General features: G+C 34.1%; 1 protein-coding gene across 1 annotated transcript; it reads left to right on the top strand.

Annotated features, from left to right (window-relative positions):
* The first annotated feature begins 6669 nt into the window (after positions 1-6669).
* LOC107714820 (gastrula zinc finger protein XlCGF7.1-like) lies at positions 6670-8106 on the top strand. The gene is made up of 2 exons (XM_016520783.1): positions 6670-6857; positions 7099-8106. The coding sequence occupies exons 1-2, from the start codon at positions 6803-6805 to the stop codon at positions 7767-7769; spliced, it is 726 nt and encodes a 241-aa protein (XP_016376269.1). The 5' UTR covers positions 6670-6802; the 3' UTR covers positions 7770-8106.
* Positions 8107-12722: the final 4616 nt, after the last annotated feature.

Genomic DNA, 12722 nt, shown 5'->3' with positions numbered 1-12722 from the left:
TGAAGAATAACACGGCTGCTGAAGAGCCTGAGCCTCTGGATTAATAAATAAGGAACAAGGAAACTGAACGCAAACACAGCAAGCAACAACAACAGCTGATCTTTTATAAAAGTTTTCATAATAGCGCTGCAAACTGCTTCCTGGTTCCTTGTATCTGCGTCTCCCTACTGTTTGTCTTTTACTTCCTGGTGACCTTTGAGACAGTTTGCAAATATATTTTGGGAAACACTTCATTCTATTTATTGTTCTGTATTTCTATTCAGTGTTCTAAAGTTCTCTTCAGTTTCCTTGTTCTGTTCAGTTATTGTGGGTCCCAAAGTGCAAAGTTTTGTTTTGCATGTCGATTCAAGTGCTGCAAAGAGGAAAAAGATGACATGCAAAATTATCAAAAGTTCACTAAATGCATATTATTATTGTTGTTGTTGTTGATTATGTTGATGATGATGATGATAAACATGTGGGGGGGGGGGCCTCACCCGTCTTGGTTAACTATAGACCCGATATAGTCCGACTATGAGTAACCCACTTCTAGCCAAAGTAACCTTGAATTTGGTTACATGTCGGTTTTGCCAGAATAACTTGCGAGATGTATGATATTCCGTCATGTAAGCAAAGTCAACAGTGATTACAAGGTGTTTGGTTTCATTTCTTTGACATGTTCTATGCGTAGCCACGATTTAGCTCATAGTCAGACCGGCTAGCCACTTATAGCCAAAACTGATTCATTGTAGTTTTTGGCCAGGCAGTGCATGAGGAGGTCATTTGATACCCCATCATGTTCGCAATGCCAATAATATTTACAAGTTGTAAGAGTAATTTCATTGAAATGGTCTATCTGTAGCCTGAATTGGACGGGCTACGTGTGGTCTGCTTTTAGCCCACCTGGCGAAATCGAGGCAATCAGTTGTCTGATTATAAGGGCTTGGCTACATCGGCCCTATATCAGACCAGCGATGAGTATATAGCCAAAATAGTAGTAATTTCCACCCATGCAGCTTGTGGGATGCATCATATCATCAAATGCGACTAAATTTTCGAAACATTTGAATTAGCATTATTTTGCTGTCACACATAACATTCATACACATTCTATGATATTATTTGACTGTCTTTTATTTTAAGTTAAATAAAAAATTCTCAACTGTAGCCCTACCGAGACATACTGGCAACGCCATACTTGAAAGTCACTGTTGCCAGATATCTCGCGAAAAACTTTTGCGCCATTTTGTGCAACGCATGCAAACATTGACCAGAGAGCTTATCTCTGTTTTTAGGCTGAGTGGTGATACACAATAAATTTTATTTGTTTTTATGTATTTTTTTTATAACTGGTTGAATAATTTATTTTAATATGACGTCAGATATAAATGATATAGTCTCAATCTAGCCTATATAAAAAATAAAATATATCAATCTAAAAAACTCTATATTACCCATCCCTAGTGTGCATCCAAATAAACGAGAATGACTCCCTGTCACAATTAGTGTAATTTAAGTTAAAAAAATTGTGATGTCAAAAATGCTTTTCTCATGCATTTTTTTTCTTCTACTTCTTATTTGGCAGATTACGTGATGACCAACATCCTGAGAGTTGGACTTAAAGGGATAGTTCACCTTCAGTTGCTGGTCCCCATTGACTTGCATAGTGTTTTTTTCTTTCTTTCTTTCTTCTTCTTTTTCCCCCCATGGATGTCAATGGGGACCATCAAATGAAGGTGAACTATCCCTTTAAGGAATGCAATTGGTGAGCATTTTAAACAAGCACCATTTTGAAATATCCTAAGTTATTTCAGATATTTTTTGTCAGACTTTATTTTTATTATCTTAACTTGTATTTATAACATTGTATTTATTATTGTATTCATCATCTTGTATTGTATTTATAATATGTTATTTTGTCATTAAATTCTTTGACATTTTTATCATTTTGTATTCTATTAAGTTGTTAAAAATTTTGCATAGATGCAAAAAAAAACAATGCAAAGAACATACCTGGGCCAGTGACGTGACGCTAATTTATCCTACAATAAGAAATGCAATTCATATAGACAGTGACTTGAATATAAGCCACGACACTTCTGTGATTAACTAGTTTTAATTTTTTTTTTTAATTAAAACACTATTTGTAGCTTTAAAAAATAGACTAACAATACAGCATGTTGCTGTAATGAAAAAATACATTATAAATAACCTCGATCCGCTGCCGCCCTCTCGTGGTTAAAAGTGGCACCTGCATCAGATAAAGATCCGAATTTTTCATGTTCACCACAGGTGTAATGTAACGCATCCATACAGGTGTAATGTCCACAATCGAAAGCTGTGTGAAATATATTTGTATAAACAAATTTATTTTAAACATGATGGCTCAATGACGTTATTTATTATATTCTAAAATAAAAAGTGACTTAAATGTAATATTGTCACATTCTAAAAATGGTATGAAAGAGGGGAACTGCAATAAAAAATGAGGTGCCAGTAACGTTAATAAAATAATAATTGCAGTTACTGCCATGAAATATAAATGAAAGGCCACTTCACATTTCAGCCCATTAGATGGCAGAAATACACCGTCATTACATTAGAAATCAGAGCAGAAGAAGAGTAACTGAACAGCAGCTGTAAATGGAAAGAAGTGAAGAAACAAACATTAGGATTTACTGCAGAGAAAAACCTGACATGTTAGAGCTGATCCAGAAACCTGCAGGATGAGTGAAGGTGATCCAGGTGTGTGTCTGTCTCGATTCCTTACTGATGACTGATGAACATTCAGGTCTGATACATTAGAAGAGCTGTACAATAACCAATAATATAAGGCAAGAGCTAAAAAAAAAAAAAACTGACATAATGCATCTAAATAATAATAATAATGCTTAACACATAAAAATATAACAAAAACTAGAAAATGTTAATCAAGACAACTCCTATCTGAAGTTTTACCATTTTTAAAACATTGAATTTTTAAGGTTACAGGTTAAAGATGGATTTATTTAAATTAATAATACTTTATGATCATATAGCAGAAATCAAGTTTTCTTACAGTTTTAGCAATATTTATTTATGATATTATTGGAGGTCAGTGATTATTTAAACTTTTTTTTCTTTGCATAAAGTGCAAAAATATTAACTGTGAATAATTTATTGTGTTATGTTGTGTTGTGATTATATTTTGCCGGTTAAAGTCATTATTAGAAATGTTTTTTTTTTCAGCCCTGTAATATTTAACTATATACAAACTTTTTTTTTTTTTTATGTCCCTGTAACTCAAATAAACTAATTAAAACAAAAAGTGCAGCTTTTAACAAATATTTTTTAAATGAACTTATAACAGAACTTATAATCATGTGTTTATTATTGTTATAATCATTATTTGAATAATATATTATTTTCTAAATATTCGGTTTACAAAAATGCATGTAATTTTAATTTGGTAGATGCTTTTATGCACAGCAGTGTTATTTTAGTATCATTGAGATATTAAAGTTCAAATTGTTTTAATATTTTGGAAACAGGGCCCTCAGCAGCAGAACAGAATTCTTCAAATGTTTCCAGTCTTTCTCATAATATAAGTGACTGCTGTGAAATTGAGACTATTATAACAAGCATGATTCCAAACATAAATGGGAAAAAACAACAGATTCACAAGATAAATCATATGTGGAGCTTTCAGTGAAACCTTGGGAGGGGACTTTCTCTCCAGATTAGTGAGTTTTAATGTTTTCATGGCATCTGTTTTGTGAGAGTTCCTTAACTTTGGTTTCATAGGGAGATCAGACCAGCCTTACAATGTGTATTTGCATCTCTTGAGAGAGTTGAGTGTAGTTTAGGTCTGTGGGGAAAGAATGAAGTGGAATTCACTTTATATGTGAGAATTTCTGCTGAGAACTTTCAATCTCCATCATATTCTAAGCAGATTTTGTGTGGTCTCAATGCTCAGAATAATCTGCATGGGTTTCTAGGTGCCTTTTTCATTTCAGCCATGTGAAATTTTTTTCCAACGTGGTTCGTGAAATGACTCTAAATCTAATGTTTATCAGCTGTGTGTACATTAATTTTATTTATTGGGATATATTTATATCTGACTATCTGTTGTACATGTATTGAGCTCAACCATTGTCCAATTCCTGAACAAATGACTATTAAAAGTCATCAGATCAGAAATGATCAGCTATAGTGGTTACAGAATCGAATTTGCTCTAATTGTGTCTACTTTTCACACATTCACACATCTAATCGATGTCTGTTTGCAGCAATCAACCCTCAATTATGGATCTTTTTTATTTTCAATTACTGTTTGATCAAAACACTTAAAGCTGGATGATTGAGAGCTATTGTAAGTGTGATGAGCGTATGCTAAATGAGCTCCATTGACACCTTCAGTGAAGCCGCTCCACAGCCGTTCATGAGAGTTTAAATGCTGGGGAATATTCCCATCTTCCCACAGCTGAAGAAGAAGCAAGCAGGAGGAATTACTCCAGGAGAAACAGCTGACATACTGTTGGAAAGATGGAGTTTGAGGAAGAATCCTGCAGAATGAGAGATGAAGATCCAGAGGAACAAACAGGTTGGTTGGACCTTTCGCCTGCTCTGATTGTGGAAAGAGTTACTCACGTAAACCAGACCTTAACAGACATGAGATTTCACACTGGAGAAAGACTGTTCACATGCACTCAGTGTGGACAGAGTTACATACATAAACCAGACCTTAACAGACACATGAGAATTCACACTGGAGAGGAGGCTTATACATGCACTCAGTGTGGAACGAGCTTCATTGACAAAGCAAACGTAAAGATGCAGATGCAATTCAGATTCATCACATCACGTTTGGTGAACAACTCTTGAAAGATGAAAAGATATTAAATCAGTCAAGTTTAGGTATGGGGTTGGATGGGGTTTATTAATGATGTATTTTATTGTGTATATGCCCTCTTTAATATCTGTAATATTCTGATTGCATGTTTTGAAACAATGAGAAAGAACAAAAAAATGACTTGACTCATTTAATGACATAAAGGTGACATAAAGGGTTTTAACATCGCTCACTCTATAAATAAAAATAAATATCTGCACCACAATTTACAATTTATGTTTAAACACAAGATGAAATTGGTTATGAAGCCTGAATGAAATGCTTGTGTTCTGTGTCTGTAATTCAGCAGTGAAATACTAGTCTATCTGCTATCTAGTGTTAAAAAGATCATCTATGCTTTTACTTTATATGGTTATACTTTATACCTTTGACTATCTTGAAAAAAAGAAAGAACATAGTCTCAATCGTCGAGAAGAAGAATTACATGAGGGATAGATATACTGTATAAAGTTGATAATAATTTGGCAGTGCCACACATTTGACTGTAGATGGCGCAATTTGTTTTCATTTCAACAATGCGATGTCGTTGAGTCCATTGAGGGTCATGAAACTAGTGTGCTGTGTTTATCAGACAGGGGACATTCGTTTTATTTTATTATTGAGAGAAACCTAAATCTGACAATAACACAGGCATGCAGCAGTTGAAGGAGTCCAGACGGTAAATACAACTGCATACTCCTTAGCAGATGTCCAAAATGATCTATTATGGCGAAATTGTGTCACCTATATAAAATCTTATTTCTAAATCAGTTTTGTTTTTCGTATACCCCAAGGAACATTGGAATATAATGTTGCTCCTTTTATAAAAGCTTTTGAGCGGTGAGTGGATTCTAACTTAAACGCCTCTGATTGGCTATTGCGTTCTAGAACTCAACAGATATGTCTGTGATTGGCTACAATGCTCAACGCTGCAAAATACGTTGTAAATAGAAACCTTTGACGCTCCACAGCGCAAACACAAATACACACTGGATCGTTTACCAAATCTGCTAATACAGCTTCACCTGAGTGTGCTCATGCTTTCCTTTGAGGGTGATTAAAATCACTCAGAGACTGTGAAAGTTCATGAGCTGTTTTATGGTGTTTGAAACTCAATCTGTAAATAGTCTGGATGGAAATATTTCAGAATCGGTAAGTTTGGTCATGGCATAGTTTATGATTGAATGGGAGTTTGTAATTATATTTTCTGACCTCTTTAGTGTTGTGTGTAATGCACTAATTGCACATTTTGAAACTGTGAGAAATAAACAAAAAATAATAAAACTAATCGTATGATTCATTTATTTAATGTACTTTAGTTTGTGTGAAACAATGTATTCAACATTGCTATTCAATTAGTAAGAATCATTTTAAACAAACAAAATAAACTACAGATGTGTTTTTGTATTTAAATAATATGAAGAATTATATATATATATATATATATATATATATATGCAAATTTAAAGCATTATTGTCTAGTGGTTCCTTTTGCATGTGAATAATAATGAAAATGACTGGATTTTTCCCTCTTGTTGTGTCTTTATCACTTAATTCTCAGATCGTTACTGTTACAAAGCTCAGATTTGTCTCCATTCAGCTCACATTTACATTTCTAATAATGCCAATGAAAATATCAGAAGACAGGGGTTTCAAATGTGAGAAGTCAGCAGTTCCTCGCTTTTCAGACGAAACAACTCCATGCTGCCCTCTGCAGGTGAGAAGTGTCGCAAAGCAGTTGTAGTGCGCATGCGCATGCACCATGTGAGTTCAAGTTCTAGTACTGCTGCTAGGCTGATAAGGTTAAGCATCTGTTAAATTACACATCAATCTTCATTAAGTGAAGCCCTGCCTATACATACTCACTATTTAAAATGCTGTAGAAAATTCCCATCGTCCCACACCCAACAAGAAAAACGACTTCAGGAGAAACAACACGACCAACAATTGAAAATGACTGATCCAGAGCCCTGCAAAATAAAAAATGACGACACTGAGGAACAAAGTGGTAGGTGTCCATTTTTGATTTCTCATTAAAAACCGCTAAGGTCACACCTTTATATAAATGCAAAATCATAGAAATGCATCTGTGATCATAGTTGCCTACTTAGTTGATTTACAATGACTTAAGTTATGTTTAACACCTGATAGGTAGCCTAACCAAAAATTAAATACTTGAGGATGATTGCTTTCTGCTGTTAAACTATGAATTTGTTTTATCTTTTAAGTGTCTAATGTGTTTATTTTAGAACAATGTGGAGCTGAGGAGACACCTCATCATCTCCACAAACAACAAAGCACTCAAAAAAGAGGAGAGAAACGTCCCTTCACCTGCTCTCTGTGTGGAAAGGGCTCCATGCGAAAATCAGACCTGAAGAAACACATGAGAATCCACACCGGAGAGAAACACTTCACGTGCCATCAGTGTGGAAAGAGCTTCGTGAGAGCAAATATTCTCAAAAATCATCTGCTCTCTCACTCAGGAGAAAGATCATTTGGCTGTGATCAGTGCGATAAGACATTCGTTTTGGAGGTGTACCTAAAGAGACACATGAAAGTTCATGCTGCTGTGAAACCTCATGTTTGTACTTTTTGTGGAAAGAGTTTTGCACTAATGCAAACTCTACAAGTTCACCAGAGTATTCATACTGGAGTGAAACCTCATATGTGCTTTGACTGTGGGAAGACCTTTACTACATCCAGCGACTTAAAAATACACCAGAGGATTCACACTGGAGAGAAACCTTACAAGTGCTCACACTGCGACAAGAGTTTCGCTCATTTATCATCTCTGAAAACGCACGAGAGAGTTCATACTGGAGAAAGGCCGTACCAGTGCTCTTCATGCAGGAGGGGTTTCACCAATTTACCAAATTTACTGAAACATAAGAAAAGGTGTTGCCTAAAGAGGTCTACATGACTTACAAGCCAATAGTTTGATATTCTGATAGAGCAAGCAATGTAACCTATTGGGCCAAATTTGCAGAAGATTGTTGAATATTGTTTGCTCAACAATGGAAGTTGCTTTAAAATGCCACAGTTTTAGTTGGGATGTTTTATGTTGGGGAGTAAAATAAGTGAACGATATCGATTAGTCCATTACTTCTACATCCATATGCTGAGCAAATTGTTGTTGGTTAGGTTGTTAAGAGGTGGTGTGATGCACTTTTATTATTATTTATTATTACTACTGATCTCATTTGTTGAATCTATTGTCATATACAGTATATCGTATGTATAATTTATGCTACAGCAATAAAAAGTGAACAAAACCTTGTACTTGTTGTAACCTTGTCATTCTTTTAAACTTAAAAAGTGGAGCAGATGTTTTTCAATTTATATTTCCTATCAAAATAACACACACCACTGAGAAGATCAAACTGGATATGAAAAAAAAAACTGTTTTACAGCTGCAGTCTAGTGGTTAAAATATAAACTAACATGAAAATAATTTAAGCTTTTAACTGCATGTCTACATTTATTAAAGCCAGCGTCCTCCAAACACAAGAGAGATGAAGAAATGTTTACAACTTATTTCATCTTTTTTCTTACATGGCTTTTGCCATTGATTAAAGAGAAAAAAAAGTTATTTTTATTGCCTTGAGTACGTTTCTTATTTTGAAGCAGATTCTGTGCATCAGAACTTAAAAAGATTATGATGCAGAATGTGAAGATGATAAATGCAAGATAATGATTTGCTACATTTTAATCAGTAATTGTGCCATTTTGTATTTCTTGTATAATTATTGAGTTACAAAATACACACAGTTCCCTTACTATTATAAGATGCTGCGTCTAACAAGATTCAAAAGATTTATTTGTTTTGATCAAAGTAACCTGCATGACTTTCTTTATGAAGTTAGGACAACTTTATGAAGTTTAGTAACTCTTGGTGGCGCCGTTTGAGTCAAACACGTGGAGGCTCTGAATCTGCTGTGTTTATCAGACTGTGAGTGCATTCAATTCATTATTTATTATTGTGAGAAATCGAAATATCAGAACTTGGCATTAAGCTCGTCCAGTGTCTGATTCTCTAGCGAATGACTCGATTTACAGAATCTAAAACAAATCTGACTCTGATAGTGAGTGCGTGAAATTAATACTTTCGTCATGTCCGACTTGAAATGAACCAAGATTGAGACTCTGAACTGCTGTGGGAATTGAAATATGTTTTAACAATGTTGGAAATCTGGAGCTCATTTCTGACAGCACCACATTTGAGAAGATAAAGACTGAAATATCATAAAGAAATAACAGTTATTTACAGTAGATGAACACAACACTCATTTGATGTTTGTCATTGTTTCATGGAATTGTTTCTAAATGACTATTTAAGCGAAACACTTAAAGCTGGATGATTGAGAGCTATTGTAAGTGTGATGAGCGTAAGTTTGAGGAAGAATCCTGCAGAATGAGAGATGAAGATCCAGAGGAACAAACAGGTTGGTGTTTTCCTTCAGTCTCTTTAATGACTGATGAGGAACTTTAAGATGAAAACGGACATATAATACATCTAAAACTAGATACTAGTAGACTTAAAGGGATAGTTCACCCAAAAATGAAAATTTGATGTTTATCTGCTTACCCCCAGGGCATCCAAGATGTAGGTGGCTCCACAGCCGTTCATGAGAGTTTAAATGCTGGGGAATATTCCCATCTTCCCACAGCTGAAGAAGAAGCAAGCAGGAGGAATTACTCCAGGAGAAACTACTGACATACTGTTGGAAAGATGGAGTTTGAGGAAGAATCCTGCAGAATGAGAGATGAAGATCCAGAGGAACAAACAGGTTGGTGTTTTCCTTCAGTCTCTTTAATGACTGATGAGGAACTTTAAGATGAAAACTGACATATAATACATCTAAAACTAGATACTAGTAGACTTAAAGGGATAGTTCACCCAAAAATGAAAATGTGATGTTTATCTGCTTACCCCCAGGGCATCCAAGATGTAGGTGACTTTGTTTCTTCAGTAGAACACAAACGAAGATTTTTAACTCAAACCGTTGCAGTCTGTCAGTCATATAATGGAGGTGAATGGGAATCACGGCTTTGAGAGTCAAAAAAACATACACAAACAAAACCAAATTAAACCCTGCGGCTCATGACGATACATTGATGTGTAAAGACACGAAACGATCGGTCTGTGCAAGAAACTGAACAGTATTTATATCGTTTTTTTACCTCTGATTCATAGATAGATTAAGCAAAAGCCGGAATTAGTTTCAGAGTGTCATTTGTTAAAGTTAGTCGATAAGTTTGATCATTTGATAAAAGCCAAAGTAATATTTCAGAAAATTAGTGAGTCACTGTAAAACACTACAATGGATACAATTTGTGTTGAGGAGTTAAATTAATCACATTAACTGCATATGAGCATTTGAGAATCAATGGCAAAATTAGTACATAAAATCATCATCCATATCATGAACAAACCAGTATCATGTTGTTGTTGTTGTTTTTTTAGTTTAGCTGTTTTGAGGTTGAAGCATTGAGAACATTTTGAAAAGACTTTCTTGCATTGAAATCACTACATTTTGAGATTAAGATAAAAAACTACATTTATGTGATTTTTCATGAATATATTCACTTTTTTTAACCTGAATTCAAGGTTTTAAACACCATACCGACCATTGATCAAGTGTGTATTAATATTTTTTAAACTAGATGTTTTTCAATTCATATATAAACAGACACTTACAATACAAGAGAAGATAAAATTGGTTATGAAACCTGAATGAAATACATGTGGTCTGTGCTGTGATCTGTTTACTTTGACTGGACATGTTCAGTTGGTTTGTGCATATAATTTCTTGTAATATAATGATTTATTTTGCTCTGTAGTCTGTTCTGTAGCCATGTGTGATTTTAATTGCCATTTCATCCAGTTTTTCTTATGAAAGTGATGTAATGATGAAACTAGTCACAGTTTGATTTTTCCACTATATGTGCTGTTGCATCTGCAGGCTTCACATGATTTGTTTGTTTTGATTCACAGACTTGTGACTTTCTTTCTCTGATCTTCATTTTCCTCTTTTTCTTGATGTGGCCAAACATCTCAAGCATTTGATCTGATTCAGTCACATTCATAGAATCAACACTATCTTACATAATCAAACACTCTATATTGTGATTTTTAAATATTGATTTTTAATCATATCTGGCTGGTGTGTTTGACAACAGAAAATTGAACAATGCTGTCAGGAGGACGGGTCCAGGAGGTTTTAATGTGCTGTAATCGCTAAAGAGAAAAAAAGAATCTAATGATTAAAACGGTTCAGGGACGCTCTTTTATCATTATTTCCAAATACTAATTCATATTAATGAGTAGAAAGGGATATATTATTATTAAGGGTTTTCTCTTTTGTTCTCTTTGGTGAATATCTCACCTCATATTTGATCCTCTCTGACAAATCAGAATGACACTTCACAGGTCTGTCTGCATCATCATGAGACACTGGAAATAAAACCAAACAAAATCTGTTCATGTGCAGCTTATTTAATGCATAAATATAAAACCGTCTCTGTCTGATCTGTATTTGTAAAAGAAGCAATCACAGCTAATACGAAACAATGAAGTTGATAATACTCACGACAGGGTCTCATTCCATTCATACTGTTTCTCCTGGTGAGCTCCGTACACTTTTCTCTGGTATTCCAGTTAGTTTTGACACTTTTTCTCTGTACTCTATTTCTCACAGTCTTTACTCTGCTCATTTTTCTGAATTAGTTTCACGTTTCCTTCAGAACTTCAGTTCAAACGTTGTTGCAGTTCAGAAGAACTAGAGCACAATCAGTCATAAAAACTAAGAATAAACTTACAAGATGTATAAATGCATGTTATTCATTACAAAATGCATAAAACCCTGCCTTTCTGGCATCAGTTTGAGTGTCCCTGGCTTACCTTTCTATGTTTTCTTCCTTGTGATTTTGTGCACCAGGTCTGACATCATGCAACAAGTTTGAACTTGACTTGATGATTTCTGAGTTCTTTGAATTACTGCAATTGTCATCAGGAATACTATTGTTCAGCCCACTTATTTTTATGTATGTATTTACATTGCATTTAAGCTGTATATTTTTTATAGTTCATGCATTCCATGGGAATCAAACTTTTTCTGCGCAGTTGCAAACAGTGAAGCAAAAAATTTATGTTTATTTTTTTATATATATTGTAATTTTTAAAAACATTGTAAATTATGTTCATGGCTGCATTTATTCAAATGTGTTATATGCTCATATGTTATAGACAACATACAAAGTTTTTCATCAAATGTGACATATGTGAATGTATTTTCTTGGATTGAAATAGATGAAGAGCAAAATACATCAATATATACAGTGGAGATCAAAATTAGAGAACAATCTATAAATACTTGATTTTTTTCTGAAATTGTTAAACTTCATTGTTCAAAATTTGAAGGAATATTAGCTGTACATGTATCACTGTTATGCTAACATGTTTGACAAAATAACCAACACTGTAAAAAAAAAAATCCGTAAACTTTACGGTAAAAAACCGGCAGCTGTGGTTGCCGGAATTTTACCGTAAAAAATACGGTAGCAACGTTTTAGGTTTTACGGTTTTAACTTAAATTTACAGTTAAATACCGTAATTTCATTAACTGACATAATGTTAATATACCAATCTATTGAAGTACTGAAATCTGTTTTTTCACATGAAAGTCACATGATGAACCAAAGCCCATTACAAGCAGCTTTTAAATAATAACATATATAGAAGGTGCACAGTGTCATTCACACAAACACTAAACACCATCACGGTAACACACATGAAACTGAAGTAATGCAATAAAAATTCATTTAACAACATTAGGTGTATCACACAACCTTAATATACAAAACTGATAAGAAG

The sequence above is a fragment of the Sinocyclocheilus rhinocerous genome, unplaced genomic scaffold (assembly GCF_001515625.1).
Source record: "Sinocyclocheilus rhinocerous isolate Xijiao unplaced genomic scaffold, SAMN03320098_v1.1 scaffold3376, whole genome shotgun sequence".
Taxonomy (NCBI): domain Eukaryota; kingdom Metazoa; phylum Chordata; class Actinopteri; order Cypriniformes; family Cyprinidae; genus Sinocyclocheilus; species Sinocyclocheilus rhinocerous.
This window is presented reverse-complemented; position numbering and strand designations above follow the sequence as displayed.

Excerpts from the sequence above, each read along its gene's own strand:
- LOC107714820 (XM_016520783.1), top strand. The coding sequence starts at position 6,803 with ATGACTGATCCAGAGCCCTGCAAAATAAAAAATGACGACACTGAGGAA. Across the intron at positions 6,858-7,098 it reads CGACACTGAGGAACAAAGTG|AACAATGTGGAGCTGAGGAG; the intron begins GTAGGTGTCCAT and ends TGTTTATTTTAG.